Consider the following 26,017-nt stretch of genomic DNA (forward strand, 5'->3'; position numbering starts at 1 on the left):
TGCAACTACTGATATTATAAGCGCATTATAACCCTGATCAACACATATGGGGTATATATTCAGTTTGAAAACTGATGCAGCATTGTGTAATGGAACAGAACAACTATTATAAGATTAACGAAAATCATAAATCATCCTCTATTCATGAATAAGAATCGAAAACCTGGACCTTCTAATGTAGAACTCTAAGGAAACAAGTAAGTATACAAGTTTTTACAAAAATGACATTTTTGCTACAAGTTTTTATTGTCGTCAGATAGATCGTGCGGAATTTAACGCCTGACAAAATACCCATGTCCTGCTGCAAACCGTTGAGGAGTTCCCTCATTGGGAGCTGGGCATCTGCTTGTATGTACAAAATTAAATTGATCATTTCAAAAATAATTCGGATACAGTACCTGTCTAGGCAATTTTTTAAGGAACGGACGCACGATCATAGCCCGTGTTTCGCCTCAACGCTGTACTGGACTGGACTCGACTACCATAAAAAATAGGCCAGTGTGAAAAAGTAACGAAGGGAGAAAGGAATATAGTCTGGCGTAACAAATTCTATATCAATAATGATGATGGACCATGTACCTTACATTATTTTCTCTTTCTTTCTCTCACTATTTTCGCTTTAGATGGCGTTGTTTATAAAATTTGCAGATATTAATTTATTTCTTACGAATTGTGGTACTGATAGGCAAACTTTTGGTGCTGCGACTGGCAAACAGACCATTCTAGTTAGTTTATGGCCTATTATTATAATTTAGTCAACATAATTCAAATAGATAGATCCTTCGAAAAGATTCTGATTTCGCATGCATTCACACAAGAACAAGAGGTTAAAACCGGCATACTAGATGGCGCTAATCTGTTATTAACTAACGTCAAAAAACTGCACAAATTTTTAAAATGTGTCAAGCGGCTCCATACTGTCGTCGATCAGTTTGGCAAACTTTGGCAGATTCAAGATAACTACCATGGATTTAATAAGTACTTAGTTGTACGGAGTACCTACTAATTCCATGATACCTACATTGTTGTTTCATAGATTTAAAAAGGGGTCCCTTTCGAGTCCCTTTCTAAATCTAGATTTATTGGTTTACATCATGGAATTAGTAGGTACTCCTTGAAGTACGTACTAAATCCATGGTTTACATATCTACATTCATAGAATAAAGAAAAAGACAACAATGCCTACCAGCCATCATAACAAAACGCATTTGCTTGGTTGTGTTCATATTCTCTCGATAACATATGTCCGAAACTTATATTATTAGTAGGTAATGAAAATCTCGAAAATATAGGATATAAACATCTACATGTACAAAAATTGAATAATGATTAAAAAGGTGTTTTTTTATATTAAATATGAATAAATTTCTTCTCCAATATTATTTAAATCGAATAAAATTGTATAGAAATCAATACCATTCTTAAAAAAAACCTTGCGTTTCTGTTTTGGAACGAACTCGTTATGGCGAGCATCCTTCTGTCAGCTGTAGAAGTTAATTGTCTGTCAAATAGTGAATAGTGTAGTAAAGCAGCAGCGGTAGCCTTTTTAATTTTATCAAATATGACTTTTTATTTAAAATTTAGCAATCATAGGTAATCGGCGCGTTTAGTAGTAAGCTTAATTAGTATTTAGTATAGTAGGGCGGGACGTTAAGGCCGCAGGATGAGTTCAAGAGATCGGGACCTAAAATCGCTTCAGGACAAGTTGAAAGTATTCTTAAAAAAAGGGAGTTCCGGTGAGTTAATTCTGTGGATAAATGTTATTTGAGAAACAAGCAAGGCGTTGAAGTCTGTGGTAGGTGAATGTTTGCGGTATCGGTGTGTTGCAGCGGCGCTGCCGGCGCGGAGTGAGCTGGTGGTGTCTGCGGAGCTGGCGCGTGAGCTGTGCCGCGACGCGCCACCGCCGCGCCGGCTGCGGGCCATGAAAGACCTCGCCGACAGGGTGCACACCTTGCGCGTCTCTGAGGTACCACGTTTATATTCATGTACCCTCATTACCCATTCAAATCATTTATTGCTTTTAACATTGTATAGGAATCTATTACAACGTAAACCCAGTAGGGCATCGCAATAATAAAGGATATAATTTAGTGGAAAATGGATTGATTAGAATTTACTATTTATAATTAGCAACAAAATAAAAAATATCATCATGCTATTGTATGTGTATATATATTCTTTTATATATTCTTTTTTTCTTATATTCTTTTTTGTTAAAATACTTGTCCATGGTGTAAAAACTTTTATTTCTGAGCATTAGTTTAAGTTTTTTAACAAAAGGAGAACATTTCTCTTCATTCCTTAAATTGTCAATTTATAATGCCCTACACATTATAAATTTTAATAGTTACCTCGTGGACCTGAGACTAGATGTAGATATTGCTACTTAGTTTTTCTAACTAGAAGGATAACATATTTCGAATATAGGTGTACAAGGCAAGCACCACTTGCTAGCCTTCTTTAGAACATGTCTGCCAGACTTGGTAAATCTCATCTACAACGATCACTGTACTGGTGGTCCTGTACAAACCTGTATTGTTGTTAACTCGATGTAATTGTTGAAAATCTTTATTGTTATTTTGTAAAAGTATGACTGTTTATTTTCTTGTAATTATTTGTCCAAATCATAGATGGCGATATTAAAAATTCAAACACGCCATGGTTTGTCTTTCGGCATAGCACATAATAAGCAACAACTGTGACACATTTGAAATTTGTATCTATACTATTATTATAAAGGGGTAAACTTTTGTTAGTTTGTGACTTTGTGAGTTTGTATGTTTGAGGCAGGTAATCTCTGACACTACCGAATCCAATACCGATTTCCAAAATTATTTTACCATTAGAAAGGTACATTATCGCCACCAACCAAGCAACCATATTCAACTGTAATAATTACCAAAATCAACCAATGATAATGAAAATTGGCACTTTCATGGTTAATAATTTTTTGAACTGTTTACTAAATCAAAAAAAAAATTTGGAAACAAGATTTTATTTAACAACTTTATGGGTGTGATTAATGTGTGTACATACCAAATTACATCATTCTAGTATTAAGTCCCAGCGAGTTACAAAACATCCGGTGATCAAAATTGGAACCTTCAAAAGTCTTATTCTACAGTACCAACATCCACACTGGACCAAATAAGTTTGTTTGTGATATGCAATTGGGTGTAAGATAGCATGTCATACTGAATAAACTAAATAGCTGGCAGCTTTAATTGAAAGCTGTGGCTTTAACCCCCATTAAACTAAAACTGAATACAGGTTTTGCAATATAGTGTTTCCAAATAAATAGGTATCATCGAGTTATTGTATGACGACCGCACGGTAACTAATGTCGGGTCTCAGGGCACAGTGCAGAAGCTGTGGAGCCTGACGCGGGACCTGCTGGAGGACAGCAGCGCGGAGAGCCGGCAGACGGCGCTGGGGCTGCAGCGCGCGGTGCTGGAGGCGGCGGACGCGGCGCCGGCGGACGAGCTCACCATCATGCGCACCATCTACCTGCGCTTCCTGCGCGAGACGCATCCCAACCACCCGCCCGAAGACACACAGCTCAGATTCAAATTTTTACATACATTGACTAACACTGGAAAAAATATCAAGTGTTTTGAAGAAGAGGTGAGTTATACGACTGATCGATATATTGTTACTTGTTTGATACGATACGTTGTATTGTTCCTTATTTGACTCTCGAAAGTTTATTTCCAGATTGGGTCGTTCCTGCTAGAATGGCTGCCTCAGGTGCAGGAGCCGGCTCTCGTTGAGGAGTTCCTGCAGCTAGTCATCAACGTCGTCAAGTTCAACGCCACGTATTTAGATGAGGAAATTGTTCATGCGTTTGTTAAGTGAGTTTTCTCTCTCTAGATACTGGGAAATATTTATAAAACATGAGAACTTAGCGAGTGTGGAATCTTAGACAAACACTGGTCACCGAAAGCACGTTTCTATGATATTTTTTTTATACCCCACATGTTCTTACCTTTTTTCGTGTGAAATTACCCTTGTCTCATTCTTCTGGCCGCGGAAGGCCGGACAGGTATCTGGGACTCGAACCCAGTAAACCATACGGTGTCAACGCCTACCGCAGTTGTGCCGGGATCATGTGCTATCCGCGCTCCACATATCACAGCTCCGGCGCGGCGGCCACGCGTCTCGGCAGAGCGGCCGACGGGATGGCCCGACGGCCTCCACTCTCCCGTACTTACCTTACCTAACCTAATTGTTTCCAGCAGAACTGAATTTACCCATAATTTTCATTCAAACTTCTCTAGATTGTGAGAAACCAAAAAATATTCGTGGTGAACCATTGACGTTCAGAGTGACTATAATAGACACCCCGACTGGTTTAATATGGTTCGTTACTTCTTCATATCCATAACCTAAACCTTTTCGTACCTGATCTCTTTTAATAATTCTTTACAGTCATTTACATGGCGTGCATAAAAATTAATTTTATTTCAATCCATATCATCACACAAAAGCACGTGTGGCAGTGGTATCCTAACTATCGTGAGTGTGTCGATTTCAGCCACGCGTGCCACCTGGCGGTGTACTCGGAGGAGATGGGCGTGGTGCTGTGGGCGCTGGCGCTGCTGGAGGCGGTGGTGGGGTACTCGCTGCTGCCTCGAGCTGCGCTGCGCACGTTCGTGTCGGCGCTGTGTCGCTGCGTCAACCTCGAGCGCTACTGCCAGCCCTCCTGGAAACTCATGCGCATTGTGCTCGGCGCCGACATAGGTACGATCTATTGTAACATTGAACAAGTCACACTGTCACATACGTTTAACCACTTTAGATACATTATCTGCCAGTTCACGAAGTCGTTGTAAGCGGGCGCGGCGGTCACAGCGACTGGACTTAAAGCACGCACGTACTCTCAGCAGCGGATAGCGGAGTGGTCGAGGTGGACATATTCAGAGTCGGAAATTTGTAATTTTTGAAAAGTAGTTGTGGCACTGGATTCGTTTACATACTATGTGAGTGCTAGTGTCTCGGCATTGGTTTGATTTTTAAAGTTCTTTGGAATTATTTATTTATTATTATTATTGGCTTAAAGCCACGCGGTGTTCAATTTGATATTATACAAAAAATTAATATTCCTCGCAGAGTCGGTCGCTCTCGAGCCGCTGTTGATCCCGCTCTATGTCGTAGCGTCGCGTCGCATTGGCACTGTTGTTCTCCCCGCTCCTGACAAAATCCGCGCGCGTTTCCGCTGCGGGGAGAAGTTCGTTGCCCCGCGTGAATTTCCCACGGGAAACTAACTTGCACCCTACAAACCTTGCACCCTACACTACACCCTGTAGTTCGATCGACCTGTAGGGTATAGTTCGATGGACTAGGTTCTCTAAATGGTGAAGGGTAATGTTCGGCAGGTCACGCGGCGCTGTCGGAGCTGGTGGAGCTGCTGCACGGCGCCGACAACGCAGGGCTGCAGCGCGGGGCCGTGTTCTACATCAACATGGCGCTGTGGGGGCCCTGCCGCGTGCGCACGCTGCACGTGTCGCTGCTGGCCGTGCTGCCCGCCTTCCTCAAGGTGACACGACCCAGCCTAGCCAAATTACATTTGTTTAAGTTTTTACTTCCCGGTCTACAAGATAGGTGTCGTAAAACTGCGCCCGCGTCGAGAGGAAAGAGATATTAGCGGTTTGTCTCGTTTGTTCTCGAGATTTCTAATACGTTTTTCTGTTTGTGATGTTCCTATAGTCGATACAATGGTTCGATCCTCCGCAGGCGCTGGAGGGGCAGCACTCGGTGGTAACGTACGAGGTGCTGCTGGCGCTGCAGAGCCTGGTGGCGCGCGCACCGGCGTCGCTGCATGCGGCCGCGTGGGACGTGTTGCTGGCCGCGCTCACCGCCATCGTGCATCACGACCGTGAGTCGAGTCTGACTAATTTCTCTGTATTTAACGGATTTTAAGAAAAAGAAAGTGAAGTTCTTTTTGGTCAACAGGCAAAATTATTTTTTTTTAAATTTATCTGTCTGTCTATATTAAAAGGTCTGAGAGGTACTGGGCTACTCCCGACGATCCATAATAATTAATTGTGGAATTTGTGTGAATTAAAAAAATAAACTTTAAAAGAATTGATAGCTTGTATAGTCCACAAGCTATCAATTCTTTTTAAGTAATATTTAATACAAGGTTCAATTCTAATCCTAACTAAAATTTTACCTGTGTACCAAATTTCATAACAATCGGTCCAGTACATGTTTGCGTGAAAGAGTAACAAACATACACACATCCTGACAAACTTTCGCATTTATAATGTTAGTAGGATTATGGTGAATACGGCGTTAGGGGCGTTGGTGTCCAGTGGTTCAATTTCATCACACAACGTGTGCATGTCAACATTTTGATGACGAGAGGAATGTGACCGTGCAGGGGCGCTGGAGCCGCCCAACGAGATGATCCACTCGCGGCTGCACGCGCTGCTGACGGCGCTGGAGCAGCTGCTGGACGCGGGCCAGTACTGCGGCGAGGTGGAGGCGCTGCTCGACCTCATCGACCTCGTCGGTCAGGACCGCCCCGAGGTCTGCTATACCTTGTTATCCGGTAACTATGGTACACAAACATTGCCAACGGAGGCAAGCAGCGCCAATATTGTTTCAGATTCAAAATATATTTTCTACGCAATCGTGGTGCGAGTTTAAAGAAAAAAGTTTTAAAAGATTTAGTGGATTATTGAATAGTGTTAAATACAAGACGAATTTGCTAAATGATTCAAGTCCATTATAAAACACAGTACCTTTATTACAATTTTTGAACACTATTGATATCACATTGCACTATTTGTGGGATTGGGATATGTATATTAGACTTCAGTTTTAGACCATGAGAAAACTGAAGGGCGGTTAACTGTTTGTTATTGTTGTATATTTTCACAAACGAATGCTTACGTAATGAAAGGATTAATAAAGTACTCTAAAATAAACATTTCAAAAGACATAGCAAAAGGCGGTAAAGCTTTTGTGTACCTAACATACAGTGCTGTACTCTGGCGGGTTAAATGCAGTAACCTCTATTCAAACATGCTGTGCCGATTCCAAATTGCAAATTGCAAAATTTAATTTGTCTAAACATATAAAAAATTACAATAGTATTTTATCTGTGTGTAACGCATCAACTTTTGCCTTTAGAAAGACGGCGTGAAATTGCCGACATTGTATATCTTTGTAAAATAATTTCAGGTTTATTTGACTGTCCAGAACTTCTATCCCATGTAGATTTTAGGCTTCTACTATCGGAGTAATACCTTTCTTTTGTAATTTTGTTAAGAATTCTAGTATTGATATGTTTAACACTAGTGTATCGTCGTTACGATGTCTTTTGGCAAGGCAATTCTTTAATAATTATATGCAGTATTTTATAGCATATAATTATTAAAGAATATGCATGATAGAATAGAAAAGATAGAATATGCATGCTTTGTAACTTGTGTGATCAATGTGTTGCTCAAAAATTTGTTATAAGTATACCATGTTATAATTGGCGGGAACCTGTAATTGGCTTCTTGTAGCTTATAGTTTTTGTTCTCCTTAAATATATATATAAATAAACCAGCAACCCTCATCAGCTAGTATATAGATACATTCGTGTGTTTAGATTTTTCTTAATGTTGTTTATGGTGTAATCCACCTCTGGTGGATGTCATCAATGACCAAGGGAGGGTTCCGCAGTCGTCGGTGCTGCGGCTGGTGGAGCTGCGCACGGCGCGGCTGGCGGGCGGGCGCGCGGGCGCCGCAGCCGCGCTGGCGGCGGCGGAGCGCTACATCCGGCAGCAGTCGCGGCTGGCCGTGCGCACGCACGCGCTCGACCTGATCCTCGCCTACGTCAAGCGCACCAGGTCGCGCCGATCTTTATATATCATTCCGCTCGTGCAACTAATTATCGCCATCTTTAGACATTGATCACTTTGCTGATAAACATAATTAAGGGTTGGCTCATTGGTCAATTTCTCAGTTGGCATGTTCTAGCATTGGGTAACTTTAGCAAAATATTTTGTAGTGTACGTACACATTGTACTCAGGGCACAAAAATATATATATATAGGATCTGTCAATACAATTTTTAAGTTCGTGGGGCATCAAAATCGATTAAGTAGTTTTTGAAATATTCACAATTTTGTAAAAACTCGTCAAAAAAATATTATGTTCGCTAGCTTCATGACGAACAATTAGATATTGAATTAGGTTAGTTTCAGAAGTTTTTGATTGTTAATTGTTATGTTTTGCCTCATTTAACGTTTTCTAAGACATAAATTTACTTACCTAATATATTTCAATCAATGAAAACTTTTTAGTACTTTCTAATGCTATTGTTATTCTATTTTCCTGTTTTTCCGAAGATAAATAATAAACCGGCCAAGAGCAAGTCGGACTTGCTCACGACGGGTTCCGTGGTATATATTTAGTTACCACAAGTCTATACGGCACGCGTACAGTGCAGCACAAGTTTATTTTTTGTTGCTACGGAATTCTTCGTGAGTTAGTTCGACCGACTTGATCTTGGCTGGATTTTTATTGACAATTTTTTTAAAACAGTTTCAAATGGAGAAAACCCTTATGTTTTGTCGAAAACGTAACCTCATTGTATTAGCATTAGAGGGCAGCATTACATTTTATTGTCCCTAATTTTTTTGTGTCGTGTGACCCGGTCCGGTTTCACGTGGATAGAGCCTAAATCGTCGGCCACGATCACTACTTCCCATTCATCCTTGTCGTTTTTCCCGCAAAACACGTTTTGCACATCAGTACAGTTTAGAACTGAACTGCAAGACGCAGTTTAGACCGGAATGTCGCGGTCACAGGTCGGTGTACGGCGAGGAGCTGGTGGAGCTGGTGGCGGTGCCGGTGCTGGCAGCGTGCGCGGCGGACGCGGCGGCGGGGTTGCGTGCGGCCGCGGCGCGTGCGCTGGCTGAGCTGGCGCGGCTGTGCGTCGCCGACCCCGCCACCGACCTCATCGACCTGCTCGAGAAGATCCTCAACAGGTACGACTCTCCCGGCTGCGGCCGTCGCTTCGAATCGCGTGACACCGCTCAGTTTGTGTCGCTCGAGCCTCCCTTCCATATAAAATAAATGATATTCAATACCCGCAGACCATTCGAAATATACGTGACAGACGTGCCGGTCCCGGCGGACGAGGGCGGCGACCTGCAGCTGGCGGTGGCGGGGCTCGTGCAGCTGTTCCACGACAAGATGTACAGCCCGCCCGCCTCGCACGCCGCCCGCTGTCTGCTGGTCTTGCTGGACCATCTGGACCTGCATTACAAGAGGCCGGCCTTGTTCCAGAACCATCCGGAAATTAGGGTAACTTAATGGATTACGTCATTACAGTAGGTCTAAAGCCAAAATATTATTCGTAAATTAGGACTTCACAGGCATGTTTTCACTTCAAATTTAAATCCAAATCTCAATCAACAATTCATCAAATATTAATTAGAAATCTAACTAATATTATAAATGCGAAAGTAAGTTTGTTTGTTTTTTACCTCTTCATGAATTAGCTACTAAACCAATCTTGTGACACGGGCCTGTCATGCCGTCAAAATAACTACACTCGTGGGCTACATCATACTAATATTGTTAATGCGGAAGTTTGTGATGGATGTGTGTTTGTTACTTTTTCACGCGAAATCTACTGGACGGATTGTTATGAAAGTTGGTACACAGGTAGAATATAACATAAAATAATACATATATAACAATATAGCGAAACCCTGGGATGTGGCTAGTGTTATATAATATAGTGACGTGGAGTTGAGTTAGTATCCCATAACACAAGTCTCAACTTACTTTGGTGTCGACTCAATGTGTTCGATTAGTCCATATTTATTATAAACCAGCGGCTGCGCTCGCGTAAAACCACGGGAAATTGTACATCTAAACCTTCCTCAAGAATTACACTATCTATTAAAAACACTTATCAAAAACCGTTGATGTGTAGTTTAAAAGATAAGCAGAGGCGAGGACAGACAGCAGGAAGCGACTTCCTTTTATATTATGTCATTACTAGCTTTTGCCCGCGGCTTCGCCCGCTTATATTTCCCACGGTAACATTTAATTTCCGGGATGAAAGGCACCCTATGTCCTCCATATTTCATAAGATTGGTTGAGTTAAATAGAGCGTGAAGAGGTAACAAACATACATACTTTCGTATTTATAATATTAGTTAGGATAATTATGAGAAGGATGTAATGATTGGCTACAGCTGAAGATCTTCGAGCTCCTGTTCGGGCTGAGAGTGAACGAGTTCTGCTGCGTGGGATTCTGTTACGACTCGCTGGGGGCTCCGGTGTGGGGCGCGGCGGCGCAGCGGCTGCGGCCCGTGTGTTCGCCGCACTTGCTGGTGGAGCCCTGCGCCGTGCGCGCGCAGCCGCAGCAGCCGCACAAGGACCCCGCGCCGGTCAGGCTTTGTTTCTTTTTACATACGCCCTATGTATTTATTTATATGTATCTTTGATCTCTAGGTGCAAACGGAAACTTTGAAAAAAATTACATATTTATTTATTTATTTTAATTGCATTACATATGTATATGACTCAATTCTATTTATAACGACACAGTCATAGAACTTTCGGTACCCATATACCGTTATTGTATCGTGCCGTTGTCATTGGCGGTGAGCAGGGCACGTGCGTGCTGCCGGCGGGGCGCTGCGCGCGCGCGCTGAGCTGCGCGCTGACGCTGGAGCGCGACTGGGCCGTGCAGTGCTGCGTGCTGCGCGCGCTGCCTGAGCTGCTGCACGCGCGCGCGCCCGCTGTGGGCCGCCGCGCGCAGGACCTGGACCTGCTGGCGTCCACGCTGCAGGCGCTCGTGCAGGACCGCAGCGCCAAGCCGCAGGACCGCAAGGTACGCTCGCTCTCAAGCTGGCGCGCGTGCCTGCCTCGTGTTAGTTATATAACGATAAGGATAGACGGCACGCCGCATGTTTAACTTTCACGTCGCCGGTGTAACCCAACGTTGTGTGGCAGCCGCTGATGTCGGAGGTGCACGGCGCGGCGCTGCCGGCGCTGGCCGCGCTGGCGCCGTACCACGCCTTCCTGGAGCCCCAGACGCAGCAGCGCATCGTGCGCTGCCTGCTCAAGTTCGGCATGCAACTCCGCACGGCTCAGCCCTTCATCAACGCGCAGCCCTACATCTACGCGCTTACGATCTTCACGCTGGAGACGCGGGACACGATGGTCAAGATGCTGCCCGAGGTGCTGCTGGATCTGTCCAAGATCTCGGACACGAAGGCCATCGCGAGCCCCATGCTCGAGTTCTTGTCCAGTGAGTTTTGTGATTGTACTTTTAAAGTAATGTTTGTAATTAGATTTTGTCACTTATGCTCGTATACCTGTCTGTAACTCCAAAACGTTATTTTCAAATCTGAATTTCGTGTAATAATGTAATTAATATGCAATCCCCGCAGCACTGACGCGGCTGCCGCGCGTGTTCGCGTCGTTCGTGGAGGACCAGTACATGTCGGTGTTCGCGATACTGCTGCCGTACACCAACCCGTCGCGCTACAACCAGTACGTGGTGTCGCTGGCGCACCACGTCATCGCCGCCTGGTTCCTCAAGTGCCGCCTCTGCTATCGCCGCAACTTCGTGCAGTTCATCATCCACGTGAGTCGCCCCCCTCCTCTAGCCGACCTTCCGTATCTCACTTCGCTCGGAAACTAACTTGTGTCGTGTGCAGGGCCTGCACAACTACATCATCATGCCATTCGAAGAGCAGCTGCAGTACCGGTCCAACAAGAGCCTCCGGAACTCCTCCAACGAGGACTCCTCCAACCGACAGCGTAGCTCCAGTCTGGTCGGTATATTTTTATTCGGGAAATTGTCATATAGAAAAACAATAAAATGTGTCTTAAAAGTGTACGTCTGTCAGGGCTCGAAAGTAGTGTCCCGAGCCACGCTGGGCGGCCGGACGGGCGGCACGGCGGGCGGCGGGGCGGGCGGCGGCGCCTCGGCCGCGTTCCACGTGGAGCTGACGGAGACCTGCGTGGACCTGCTCACGCGCTACGCCTCCACGCGCTGCAGCGTCAAGCCGCAGCGCGCGGACATCGCCGACTTCCTGTTCTCGGGTATGCTTGCCGTCTGTGTTATATCTATTTCATCTATTATTATGTATTACGAAATATGTACCTATTTTAAATATAACATATGGAATATGCGCACAGGTTGGTTGGTTCATTAATTTATTTCTTTTATACGACAGCTGATCCGAAATAATGTATATATTGAATGTATATGTATGTTTGAACTTTTTAGTGTTAGTACATAATTGAAGTCTCGGCCTGAAAAATTTTATGAAAATCCTTTGCTCCTCTCGGGAATTATTTATAACCCGGTCGATATAAATATGAACATCGCTGCATACGAACGTTTTAGTCAGGTCCAAACACGATTCCCCCGTGTTACATCAACATTGACCGTAATGAGTATTAGTTTTTTTAAATAAGTATTTATAATTCAGACGGGCAAAAAATATGATTATATTTTTTTAAAATACGAAATACATATGAAGTACTGCGAATGTAAATATTTGATGACCGTTGTTGTAATTATTTATGTATTAGAAATTGTATTTTATTCTATTATTTTTATTATCGTCATAGGCAGGTGTCAAGTACGATTCACAACTCGTGTGTCTGCGACGCTCGACTTAGAATGTGTGACTTTCATTTCTCGGTGAACAATGTATTATTTTGTAACTAAATTGGAAGAGCGTACCTTTCAGTAGCATAGTAAAGAAAGATTTACCGTTTGCAGGTGGTCAATCAATGACTTGGGTGGTAGGCCACAAGGTGGTGACCATAACGACGTCGGGTTGCGTGCAGAACGCGGCGGCGGCGGGTCCGTGCGAGCGCTGCGCCGCGCTGAGCCGCGCTGTGCACGACGGCGCGGACGCTGCGCAGGTATCCGCTTGTCTTGCGTCTTCGTCTTTTGCTCTATTTCAATCATTACGACTTGTTGTATGTACACAGACGCAGAGCGATTCTGACGACGCCGGCGCCAGCACGAGCAGCAATCAGCTGCATGTCAATAACCCGCCCGAAATCAAACGGTGAGTTAATGAATCTTAAGACCGAGATAAAAAATTATTTTCAGTTCGTTTATTTCTATGTAACTATGTAAAAAGAAAAACTATGTATAAAATATATGAATTCTGTTGTTGATAAAACATTTATAAAATAACCACTTTTTGAATAAAATTCACTCCTATTTAATTTTTCAATAGCAACGCATGATTGATACATTAAGTTTGATTATGTCCGCTCGACGCTGCCGTCTTCGGTAACAGAGGTCTTGTAACCGACATCGCGCTCCTACCCTACTAACACAAGCCTACGAAGCTGCTTTTGCGTGATTAAGTAATCATTAAGGCTGTATTTTTGTATTTTTGTGTGTTTATTTTATAATATATTCATGGTTTTTTTCGCTCATTATTTCAAAATTTCAATGTCAACGTCGACACTTTAGTATTGTCTATTCTTTATTATTGTACTGTGTATTTAGTCGACTGTTTATTGAGACCAAAGTAATATTTAGACATTATCTACGTCTTTAATGAATAAATGTCACAAATAAATACAGCCTTAGTGTGTAATGAAGTAACAAGTGTGGCTTACGCCGTGTGCGGTGTTTGTTTGTTTGTTTGTTGTGGACGCAGCTACAGCAAGCACTCGCTGAGTCGCTCCGCCGAGACCTCCAGCTCCTCGCTGTCCATCTCCGACGCCGGACACAGCACCAGGTGTGCACGCCCCACCCCTCTACCCTACAAGCGTGATCCCTTCTGAGGGAAATAGATTGACATTGCGTAGGATCGGCTAACTTAGTTTGCTTCAATGGCCATGATGATGGCATTTCCTTTGGTGGATTTTCCACTTTGTTTTTGGTTAAATTATGTTACAACTTCGACTAGACTAGCTGACCTCAGCCTCAAGTGTTTAACGGTAACAGGTATTGTGTGATAGTTGTTACCGTTAAACTGTTGTAGTATTTTTATTCAGAAAATAATGGCATGAAAAATCGACAACGATCTGTTTTTGTCTATTTTACCTGCTTAAAATAGTATCCAAAAGGCGTTTAAGGATTTTTCTTACTAGGTTACTTATTTCTAGACAAAATTCTTCGGAGAACAATAAATGTTCCGACCCAATGCTGGAAGCCATCGCCCAGATCACCCAGCGGCTTGAGAAGCTGGCTAAAGAAGTGGTATGTTGTATCAGTCTACTATATTTCTCTAGCGTCACTGTTACAACTAATATACATATATTTTCTTTTGGTGTGAGAAATGTAGCATTGAATATTCATGTTGTTCACATTCTATCAACGCAAGTAATATAAATAAATGGATTATAATTAATGGCCCACACTAAATTTAGGGTCCAATGGACACAAACACAGTAATGGATCCAACACACCCAGAACCGTTGATAAATATTTGCTCCAGTCTAACCCAGAACCGCGTGGTGACCACTACGCCACGGAGATCTTCGAAAGTAAAATTGAAGGTTTAAGAAGAAATGATATATGGATTGCTATGTGCAGGACGTGGAACAGACGACGCCGCGGCCGTGCCCGTGCTGGAGCGCGGGCTGGGCGGAGCTGCACGTGCGCACGCCCACCGGCGACGTCAGCTGGCTGCTGCGCGCGCAGAACCACGTGAGTGGACCGCGGGCTGCCACTGGAACAGAGTGAAACTGAAATTACTGCGCATTTCAAATTCAAAATTCTTTTAACTCAGGATGACATACATCTCTTATTGATGTCTACCGCCGACTTCCAAACCACAGGTGCAGAAGAAAGAGCAAACTTGACCGCAGCATTTTCTCCAAAAACTTCATTTAACAAATGTAGATATTATATCAAAAATTACAACTTACAAGATTTATTCGTTAACAGATGTAATATAACAGGTTTTCTACTACCCTCATCATAGAAGATGTAAATTTGATATTAAAAAAGGTCAAATTTATGTGGACGTTATGTGACGAAGCGCCATTTTATAACCTGGGGATATTTAGTGAAACGAACACTTTGCTGTAGTGTATTATATGTACACGCCCTCAATGTAACCTCTCTGTCCTAGTTCTTTAACTGGATAAAGAGGTTACGTTGATTTAATTGATAACCAGGAGACTGCGAAGGTGACATTTTTATTATGGAGCAATTTATTACAATTGTTGTGAGGATTCTGCACCTTGCATGTTCCAAACATTTTTATCAATAAGATAGTCAGTTTTATAATACAATCGTCCATAACACAGCAGTCCGTTACAATTTCAATGTCTAATTTCGTCGGTCTTTCCTATGAACTTGTATCCAGGTTATAGCACGGAGTATAACATAACGAATGCTCTCTGAGAGCTGCTGCGTATCCTTACGTCCTCGGTAATAATAACGCTGTGTCGTGTCCCCAGGAGAGCTGGGACCAAATGCTGGAGTGGGCGCTGCAGGACCTGGCCGGCAGTGTGCCCCCCGCCTCCGTCTCCAGCCAGGACCAGGTCAGTCTGGTGAAGAGTAGGTGTAAATAAATATAACAAAGCCAAATATGCGAATGGCTTAGTATAGGCTCGGCCTCATTGCTCCGTTGCGCTCTGTCGTCCTCCGTTGCGTTGACGTCCGACGACGAATCAATAGAAATTGTACGGTGTTTCGAGGCATGTCGACGCAGGTCTATCAAACAATGGAGCATAACGGAACGGCAACTTGGACGAGGACGACGGGACGATTCGGGCGCCGCCTATAGGGAAGCGAGCAAAGTTTATGTTTGCACAGCAAATTATACTCTCTTTTGGCGTGATCAAATAACGCGGTCTGAAATAATCGTTTATTATAATGATATTGATTGGGCAGCTCGAGGCCGGCAGCTCACGCGATGTGGTGTGTCCGCAGACAGAGAGCCCGCGCTCGCGCTCGGGCTCCGGCGGCGCCCGCGACCCGCAGGACCTGCACAAGTCCAGGTACTATATATTAAGGCTAAACCTAGGTCTGGCCGAAGATAAACTCGATACACCTAGGTATAATCATCGAAGACCGGCTATACCTAGTTCTAGCCGAACCTAAGGAGGCTACACTTAGGTGTAGCCGCACTTCTTTAAGTAAACGATACGTGTCATGCAAAACAATTCCACAAATTTTAAGTCCGGAACTACTTCATAACAAATTGCCCACCTGTACACTGTTAAAGGACCTATATTACGCCACAGATATTTTAATGTAGGTGACGTCTAATCGATCCTCACAAATGAGCAGACACGCAAAGAAGAAATGCCTAGCACAATGTCTCGAGTCACTCAATTAAATTGACTTAAATGTAAATTCGCTCATTGTGGTCTTATTCATATAAATTTTAGTAAGATGTCTAATAAAAAGAGAGAATAGTAGGAGGTCTTTGGTCGGCAGTGGGTCACTTGACTGCAGTATGATAATAATAAGTAATAATAAATAAGCTGACGGCGCGTGTAACGTGTGTCTGTCCGTCAGCTCCGACTCGGTGGTGTCCGGCGAGCGACGGCCGCCGCACGCCGCCACGCACTGCATCGTGCCGCCGCAACCTCTCAGGTACTACACTTCTTCGTCGTTAAAATGAAAAAGGGACAATGGGTAATCTTAGAGATCTAATAAATCCTTCGTTTTCTTACTGACTTTCATTTCGAATTAAAATTTCAATAATATCAACACTATTTCCATAATTTATTGTGTAAAAGAAGAGGTTCTATATCTTCAATGATTTGATCCAAACCAACGGGGAAAGCGCAGTAACATTTAATTTGTTTCCTGCCGTAGGAGCACGACCCAGCCTATCAACATCCCCAGCTCCCCGCAGCGCCAGAGCTCGTCCAGTACTACTGATGACGACGACATGCTGCTCATTGTACCTGAGGTGAGGAAGCGAGACACCACTGTGTCTGTCTCTACAAAAATAATATTTACAAATTCTTTCAGAATTCGTTGTATAAACTTTTATGATCTTTACTGATCGACTTAAAATTTGACATGAATGCTTTTCAACAAAAATAATCAAATAGTATCAGAGTTCATACAAATTCTGTTTCTATAAGGATTAAAAGGGGTCGAAAAGAACCAAGTCAACTAGTCTTGTTTCTTTTCGACCCCTTTTTTTCCTCATTCCTCATCAAAGAGCTAAAACCAAAATAACTATAACTTGATATTTGTAGGGATTCCGTCTTTACGCCAATCTGTCATTATGCAACACCTGGCATTAAGAGTTTCTGACAAATCGCTGATTTGACATTTTGCATTTCTGACGTTCTCAGCCCAAACCATGTTGCCAAGAAATCATCAATCTCCAAAAGGAAGGAATACTTTAAAACAAACTTTAAATTTGGTACAAGTACTTTTCATTAATTATTACGAAATGAAATTTCGTCATTTACAAAATCTCACTTATTCATTATGCCTAGGATTGAGGGTTCGAATCTTGGGTCAGCACAAGTGAGCCCTTATAAATATCGCCTATTACCCGTGCGAAGCCGGGTCGGGCCGCTAGTCTATTATAATTGAACAAATCAGCAGACTGCTCAAGCGTAAACTGACACTTTCACATTGACAAATGTGAAGTTTGTCCACAGAGGGCGGTTTAAGATCGGTTTTGAATGAAGCGGTGTGAACTGTGAATGAGGTCGGTTGCAGGGCAAGTCGCGTCACCCGGTGCGGCGCTCCAACTCCTCCCCGGAGATGTCGTCCTCGTGGAAGCTGAGCCGCGACGAGCTCGAGCCCGACCACGACGAGGACATGATCCTGCTGCCCAGCTGCGAGCCCGCGTGCGTACACTACACTACACTACACTACTGACATTGTTTTGTTTCTTCGATTTCAATGCGTCTGTCGGACTGTTCGCGATAAACTCAAAAACTACTGCACAGAGTATAAAGAGTGATTCCCGAGGAAGGTTTGGGTGTTCCATTTATTATGTTTTTACCCGAGCGAAGCCGGGACGGACCGCTAGTATTTTCTATAAAGCAATTCACTGTTATTTACTGATCATAATATGTTATACATAATTTCTGAAAGTGTTCCTTATCTTGTTTAATTTAATAGTGTTGACTGCTGTCTCCCATTCTCGTGTGTATTGGTTTGCATATATATATATATATATATATATATATATATATATATATATATATATATATATATATATATATATATATATATATATATATATATATATATATATATATATATATATATATATATATATATATATATATATATATATATATATATATATATATATATATATGATGCAGCTGAAACTAAGTGCCTCAGTCGCGGCGTGCGACATCCAAAGCAAGATTTGGAGTGGCGTCTTCTAGGGCGGGAACACGCCGTATCTGCAGAGCATGATTATCACAGAGGTCTTGTCAACAGCGGCACTATGTCCATGGCGATGCACGCGAGCAAGAAGGCGGCCAAGAAGAGCGACATGAGAGTGTCCTGCGAGGCCATCCCCGAGGAGATGTCGGGCACGTCTCCGCTCGCGGCGGCGCGGACACAACCCGCCGCCGCGCACCATCCGCATCTCATGACCTACAACTCTGACCCGGGTGAGTGACTCAGATACACGAATACACATTTATGTGGCTAAATGTGGTTATATAAAAAATTAAACGAAGTAAATAGTGTAAACACTAGAAATAAGCACAAACTTTGTATGAATAGATTCAGGCTTAAAAAGGTTCGGCGGTCTTTCGTGGGTCAAAGTGTAAAATTATTCAATAAACTCCCTGCAGAGGCTATTAATCTGCCAATGAAAAATTTTAAAATTTATGTTAAGAAAAATTTAATGGATAAAGCGTATTACACAATTAACGCCTATTTGACTGATAAAAACGCTTGGATCCTCCCGACAACTTTGCCACTCCACACATGATCTCCTAATTTTTATTTTACTGTTTTTTATTATTTTATTCACAATTTTGAATTTTGTTATAATAATTCGTATGGCATTTAAATTTTATTTGTAAAACATGTACGTGATTTGTGATCTTCAAGTGTCTGAATTATACTTCTATTTCGACGAATAAGAATTGTAATTATGAAGTCATGGGAATCGAGTGTGTCATGCTCACTCAAATGGTCAATCTGGTGGTGGCGTCGTGGGCCGGGTCGTGAGGTTCCCTCTATTATGGTTGAGCTACGCGATGGCTGTCCCATGCGTCAACTCGTGAACGGGTGCTGCCAGAGGGAACTGGTCATCTCGTTTCTCATATATTTTCATGTAAGTTAATTGTGTTTCACATCGATATATATATATATATATATATATATATATATATATATATATATATATATATATATATATATATATATATATATATATATATTATAATCAGCACTCGGATCACAATCATAACCTGTTTTGATATACCTTTTGACTATGTACATTATGTACTTTTATATATTATTAGAAAGAAAAGAAAAAAAATTTTTTTTGTAAGAAACAATAATGGTAAGCCGATCTGGCATGATAGGGACCAACACTGTTCAAATGAGTTTCTTTCGGCATTTCTTCTCAGCAGTGGTCGTTCCGAAATGCCAGTAGTTTCTAGCTTGTGAGAAATAACTATAAATTTAAAGATTGACGAGAAAAAGTGCCTGTGAAGGTCTAATTTCTGAATAAATGATTTGAATTTGAATTTGAATTTTGGCGCGCCATCTTATTGAGTATCTCTTATTGAGCATTTCACCAAGTACAAGTGCAAGGCAGGACCATGTCCCACGTGCTTCATATACATCTTAATTACAGGAGCTGTTGAGGCACCGGCTACTTCACAACCTGCACATCACCAGTTACAAAAAGTACGTTAAAGAATTTTTGATGTAATATCATTTATATAGCGATTTGTATTTTTATGTGAAAAAATATGCTAGTTTTATTTGACATTGAAGAAAGTAACCAATTTTAATTTTTTTTTACAACATTGTAAGGCTTGTTGTGGAAGGTTGATACCATTTGAATGGCGGCAAATGGTACTAAAGATAATGTTAGAATAGTTTGTGAATACTTGTTGATTGTAAACAGACGGCTAGCGACAGCACCGTGCCGTCCAGTTCCGCGCTTAAACCGCCGCGACCGCCGGCCGCGGGCGCCGGCGCCGGCTGCAGCACTGCGGAGGCCGGCGGCGCTGCAGCGGCGCGCGACCGCGACGATCTGCCGCCGCTGTCGCGCTCTCGCCGCTCGCACACCATCTCCGTCATGAGTCCCACCCGCAGGCATCGGTAATTACCTCCTAACAGCGGCGGCGAGTTCTTCGGACAACGCTGTGATCTAGCCAAAACGAGCAATAAGAGCGTTTTGTCATTGGTTTTATTCATTTTACTGGCTATGTAACGATAAGTGCTATGAATGGTTGCTTTTTATACTATATAACTTTGCTATGAACTAATCATATTTTTCCAGTATCCCTCCCTACTAATTCATAAAACTATTACACGACAGAGAGAACGTGCAAAACCGGCTGAACGCCGCGAACGCAGCGTCGTCCCCGGCGGCGGGCAGCGGGGCGGCGGTGGACGCGGGCATGGGGCTGGGCGGCGGCGGCATGACGCCGTCGTTCCTGTTCCTGCAGCTGTACCACAACCTGAAGTCGTACCCGCTGACGGGCGCCGTGCCGGGCGAGCCGCAGCCGCCGCCGCACCCGCTGCTGGAGCGGCCGCTGCGCGTCTCGGGCGTGCAGCACGAGCGCAGCATCAAGAGCCTCGACCTCGTGCCGCCCGTCGACACCTACAAAGTACGGCCTCGCCAGTTTCATATACACTCATATCTGTGTTCCTCTTTTTGGCTACTAGACCTGTGAATCGAAAGGTTCCAAGGCGTTCCGAAATCGCCACACCGGTTAACTAGTAGTTTGTATGAGATTAGATAGGTAGTCGTGAATTTTATTCTGACACTAGCGTTAGCAATAAATACACTCGGTAATGAAAAATAACAACAAAAAGAAAACAATTTTGTTCAGTGTAATTGTACCATTTGTTATAAAATGTGAACGACGACACCCAGGTGGGCGTGCTGTACGTGGGCCCGGGGCAGCACGACAACGAGGTGCTGATCCTGAAGAACACGTTCGGGTCGGTGCGCTACTCGGAGTTCCTGGCGGGGCTGGGGTCGCTGGTGTCGCTGCTGGAGGAGCCCGACCCCGAGCTGTTCCTCAACCTGGAGCGCGGCGGCCGCGACGGCACATACACATACGTCTGGCGCGACGACATCATGCAGGTCACTAAACACACTCATATTCTCAAGCAAAGTCTAATTCAAAATTATTTATTTATTTATTCTTAGGAGATCAACAGCTATATATACAGAATAGTCGCTTAAAATGAAAATCGGAAAGCCAATTATAGGTTCCCATTAATAAAAGCAAAATGGAAGTAAATATTTATGAGCATCTACAAATTTGGCACAAACTTAACCATATCCGCAGTCAATGGTTACATTTATATATTTTGCAATATAATAAACGATAATTAAATTAAAAAGAATGAATTAGATAATCGACGTCTAATTGATGCAGTGCTTGAGTCTATTATATCAAAGTCAGGATCCCTCACCAATGCAGTGACGTAACTGCTCGCACGCAGGAGGTAGGTATTTTTGCAGTATTTTGTGGCAGGCGCGCAGGAAAATGCATAAGCGCACTAGATCTGTACATTTTCGTAGGTACTTTAAATGAGATAAGAGCCAAGAGATCAGGACCATCAATAGGGCCTATACTGTGCAGATAGACGATGTCAGCAATTTCACATCGCTTTTCAAGAGGCAATAAGCGTTGCTTAATGCAAAGATCGTTATAAATACTATAAACATCTCCAGTCCGATTACACAGAAAACGAATAAATTTCTTTTGTATGCCCTCAAGTCGGGATTTGTATGTTTCATACTGGGGACTCCAAATTTTGGAAGCATATTCCAGATTACTCCGAACAAATGTGCAATAAAGTATTTTAAGGGTTTTAATTGAGGAAAATCTCTCTGGAGATATGCTTTATGAAGCCCTATGTACGGTATGCTTTAGCTACAATACTATCAATATGTTAACTCAAAAGATCAGAATGTAAAGACTTAACATCAGTTAATGATGATACAGTAGTAAATATTTTCATATCATCTGCAAAACACAGGATTTTTGAGTGTGATGATTGATGTCGTTTACGAAGATTACAAATAACAAGGGACCAAGAAGAGAGCCATGAGGTACGCCGCTGGGATAGGAACCCAGCTAGATATATAGGTATTCACTACTACAGCTTGTGAGCGGTTATCAACATAAGACGCGAACCATCTTAAAAGGTCACCGCCAATGCCGATAACAAGAAGTTTTAGTAGAAAAATAACTTAAACTAAGTCTACTGCCCACAACCTCTCAAAATGTCTCTTGTCAACTTACAATCGTCATTTCAAAACCAAGTAGTCCTTCAGTTTTTTTTTTAAATTTTATTCTACTTGTCCGGTTATGTGGCATAGGAATCACATATCTTACACAAACAGCGCCTCTCAAGAAAAATGTAATGGAGTGTAATAATGAGTGCATGTGGTGGGTGCGCAGGTGCTGTACCACGTGGCGACGGCGATGCCGACGTCGGCCAAGGACCCGACATGCAACGAGAAGCGCAAGTACATCGGCAACGACCTCGTCTCCATCGTCTACAACGACTCCGGACACGAGTTCAACATTCAGACGATCAAGGTTTGCTTTCACATATATTTATCTGGGGGCCGGGCAGTGCACCCGCCAAGGAAGCAAACAGTGCCGTACCATACTTTACAGGAACCATTACGGCGTATTTGCGTGCCCATTTTGAAAACCTCTGGATAGATTTAGAACATGGTTAGAATTTAGAATATCGTCTTTTAGAAAGCTATAAACATGCACCGGGAACTCAAAATTTCAAACTTGTAGGTCATATATTTCCGAAATTATGCGAAAGCAAAGTTTAGCGATTTCGACACTGATTCACTCACGTAGTCTCTCACTCGCTCTCTGATCATTAAAATAGAACTGGTATTCCCTATAGACCCTGGTACAGGGGTAGGGTTTCATGCTCACATAAAGGGGAAAATATAAAATCTAGGAATATGGAAGTCCTGAAGTATCTGGTGATGCTGATGAGAAACCGAAAGAGCCCAGCCAAGCTATTATAGATATCGACATATTGACGATACTACCTTTGCAAAAATTATTCAGCTTGGTGGGATGCTTCCTTTCATGTTTACGCATTGGAGGTCTGGAGAAGGTATCTGATGAAGAACTCTTAGAGCTCGGCTAAACCAGGGGACAAATGGAAATGTCGCATTAACAAAAGTTATTTAGTGTGATGGGCCTCTTCTGCATATCAATTAATAAATTAAGAACGAGGTTCTTGTCGATGGCGTATTTTCCATTCTAACTCCGTTTTCTGCCATAAATTGACCTCCCTATGAGACGCGACGTTGACCTTGTCTTTCATTTCATCTATGAATGCCCTACTTGGCTTTCCTTTCCCTCTTCTAGCTTCAATTTTTCCTTCGAGCATATATTTCTTGTAGAAGTTGACCAAACATCTTTCCTCTTCTTATCTCTATTGTTCTGAGTAACGATCTATTCTCCCTAATTCCCTCCAGTACTTCCTCATTTGTCTTCTATCCGTCCAGCTAATTTTCTCCATGCGCCTCCAACACCACACATTTCAAAATGTCAACCTTCAATAGAGCCCATGCCTCACCGCCGTATAATGCAATACTCCATGTATAAGTTTTAACAAGACGTTTTTCCATCCTCTTTTAATTCTTAAACTGAATAAATATTTTTTCTCTTTATACTATTATACATTCTACTGTTATAGATATTATATATTCTCATTATATTGATACATTAAAAAGTGCATGGACGTATAATAAAACGAAGAATGATGTTGTCACATACTAGAAATATCGAAGGAATATTCGATGATTCAGGTACCTGATGAGAAAACCTTTTATTTGCGTGAAAAATGATTAATAAATTGTGATAAACCAGAGAAGATTTGTGACTTGAATCTATGTAACACCCGCTAGGTATACTTCTCATAGTTTTATGAACTGTTAGATAATGCTTGTTGAGTTTTACACTAAGAAATTGTGTGAATATCAAAACGATTAGAAGTCAGCCAGGGAGGATTTTGTAACATTTTAAATAAAAATAGCAAACATCAAATTTCAAAGGACCACTGGATAAATAAAATGATTGACTATTCCTAATAATAAATAATACGTGGGACACGGTGGTTGGTTGGTTGGTTGGTTGCAGGGCCAGGCGAACCTGTGCATCATCGTGGTGGAGCCGACGGCGCACGGCATGTGCGTGGTGCAGGTGCGGAGTCGCGACGAGCGCGTGCGCGCGCTGCTGCCGCACCTGGACGTGTTCCACGTGTCGCTGAGCGTGGCGCCGCGGCTGGCGCGCCAGCTGGCGCTGCACTGCTCGCTGGCGGCGCAGATCGCGCAGTCGCTGCGGCTGGGCGCGCCGCCCGCCGCCTCCAACGCGCTCGAGCGGCTGCGCATCATCAAGCGGCTGCGGCGGCGGCTGGAGGCCGAGCGGCTGGCGGCCGCCGCGCGCCCGCAACACATGACCTACGGCTCGCCCGAGCAGGCGCAGCGCATCGCCATCGACGACTTCAACGACTATGCGTAGTCGCCCTGCACCTCTCGCTACACTCTATTGTACCCGTTTCGTTTTACAAATTTTGCGTCACATGTGATAGTAGCATACTAAATGAATACTGAATAGTAATAAATATATTATGTAATGACTCCGGCGAGATCTCCAATCGAAATCGCTACGCTTGCAGTTAGTAGAGGAAAAACGTCACGCCCTGCCTCCCGCCATTCGAACTTGTGACTGCACTCGGTCGGTTCTATGTTCTGACGCGCAGTGTTGTGTCAAATCAAAAGTTATAGCAACCACTTCAGTAACAACCACCCTCTTCAATCTTGTACTCGACTTGCATGAAATAAAACTAATCGTTTTAAAGCTGTTGACTCTGAAAGCCTATTCAGAATTAACAGCTCTACTACGTTTCGAGTGTCCGCTGCGTGACTTGTAATCTTAGCACGTTTAGCCAGGCCCATTTATGTTGCATTTAACTCAGACAGGTCCAATACTTGATCGTCACATACCAAACAACCTTACAAAGCAAATGCAATTATAACTCGACTAGGAAAATAAAAAGCCTAGATATAATATAAAAATCATTAATTTCAATCAGATTAAATGGTACTAAATGAACACATGTGTACCATAGAACAGATCATTTTTATTTTTCTGGTAAAGTTATAGAACCATGACTAGTGTTTGCAATAACTTTTGATGGCTTGCAGTGTGTCCATCAGACTCCGGATCGACGTCGACCACATCCCGACTACCGCCGACACGATCCTTGAGCACTCTGCGAAAGAGAGGCAGAACTGTATGTATCACAATATCTGTATGATCAAATGCAACCTTACTCTTTCGCCGAGCACTCAAAGCAAATGCCGGCGGAGGACCCACGCACTGCATTCACAATTCATATTAGTATTATTTCTATGTCCCATTTTCAAATCGACATCCTGTGGCCTGTGGCTTAGCTATTAATTAATTTAGGTTTTGAACTGAGTAATGTTAATTTATAGACTATTAGGTGTGTGTGTTGGCTGCGCGAGCGACGGCCGCGTCTGCCGCTGCAGCTACTACTTGTTAAGTGTATTGAAGCATTTGTTGTTAAAACATTTTATGTAGCAATTTATTTCCTGACAACATTTTGTAATCAAATAAATGATGGCTATTTTTTATATTTTTCATTTTTGCAATTACCCAACAGTACTGAACTGTGGAAGTTGTCTGACATGATTATATTGGGTTAAAAGAGGATAATGTAACAGTGGCAACAACAGTTTTCCCAAAACGGTCTGATGGCAGGCTGCAACATTTTTAAAGGTTATTAAGCAGACCATGGACTTGACTGCACTTTAGAGAATGGCTCAAATGAGTATCTCATGTTTTTTTCTTC

The 26,017-nt window shown here is 42.9% G+C and overlaps 1 protein-coding gene across 4 annotated transcripts; it reads left to right on the forward strand.

The window, feature by feature from the left end:
• The first annotated feature begins 1,459 nt into the window (after positions 1-1,459).
• On the forward strand, positions 1,460-25,795 carry gig (gigas). Of its 4 annotated transcripts, XM_053751569.2 has the most exons (34): positions 1,461-1,736; positions 1,830-1,966; positions 3,355-3,624; positions 3,715-3,851; positions 4,535-4,740; positions 5,376-5,536; positions 5,734-5,875; positions 6,383-6,531; positions 7,678-7,844; positions 8,808-8,987; positions 9,096-9,306; positions 10,209-10,403; positions 10,628-10,849; positions 10,972-11,269; positions 11,412-11,608; positions 11,682-11,798; positions 11,874-12,069; positions 12,758-12,903; positions 12,973-13,052; positions 13,659-13,739; positions 14,110-14,203; positions 14,540-14,653; positions 15,412-15,495; positions 15,848-15,954; positions 16,478-16,555; positions 16,781-16,877; positions 17,648-17,778; positions 18,386-18,561; positions 19,764-19,816; positions 20,040-20,236; positions 20,457-20,748; positions 21,018-21,230; positions 22,561-22,701; positions 24,280-25,795. In XM_053751569.2, the coding sequence occupies exons 1-34, from the start codon at positions 1,664-1,666 to the stop codon at positions 24,658-24,660; spliced, it is 5,523 nt and encodes a 1,840-aa protein (XP_053607544.1). In that variant the 5' UTR covers positions 1,461-1,663; the 3' UTR covers positions 24,661-25,795. The 4 variants fall into 4 exon arrangements, with proteins under 4 accessions (XP_053607542.1, XP_053607544.1, XP_053607543.1 ...); XM_053751567.2 differs by having other exon boundaries at positions 1,460-1,736; positions 11,682-12,069; XM_053751568.2 differs by having other exon boundaries at positions 11,682-12,069; positions 15,887-15,954.
• The last annotated feature ends 222 nt before the right edge of the window (positions 25,796-26,017 follow it).

The sequence above is a fragment of the Plodia interpunctella genome, chromosome 11 (assembly GCF_027563975.2).
Source record: "Plodia interpunctella isolate USDA-ARS_2022_Savannah chromosome 11, ilPloInte3.2, whole genome shotgun sequence".
NCBI classification, from domain to species: Eukaryota; Metazoa; Arthropoda; class Insecta; order Lepidoptera; family Pyralidae; genus Plodia; species Plodia interpunctella.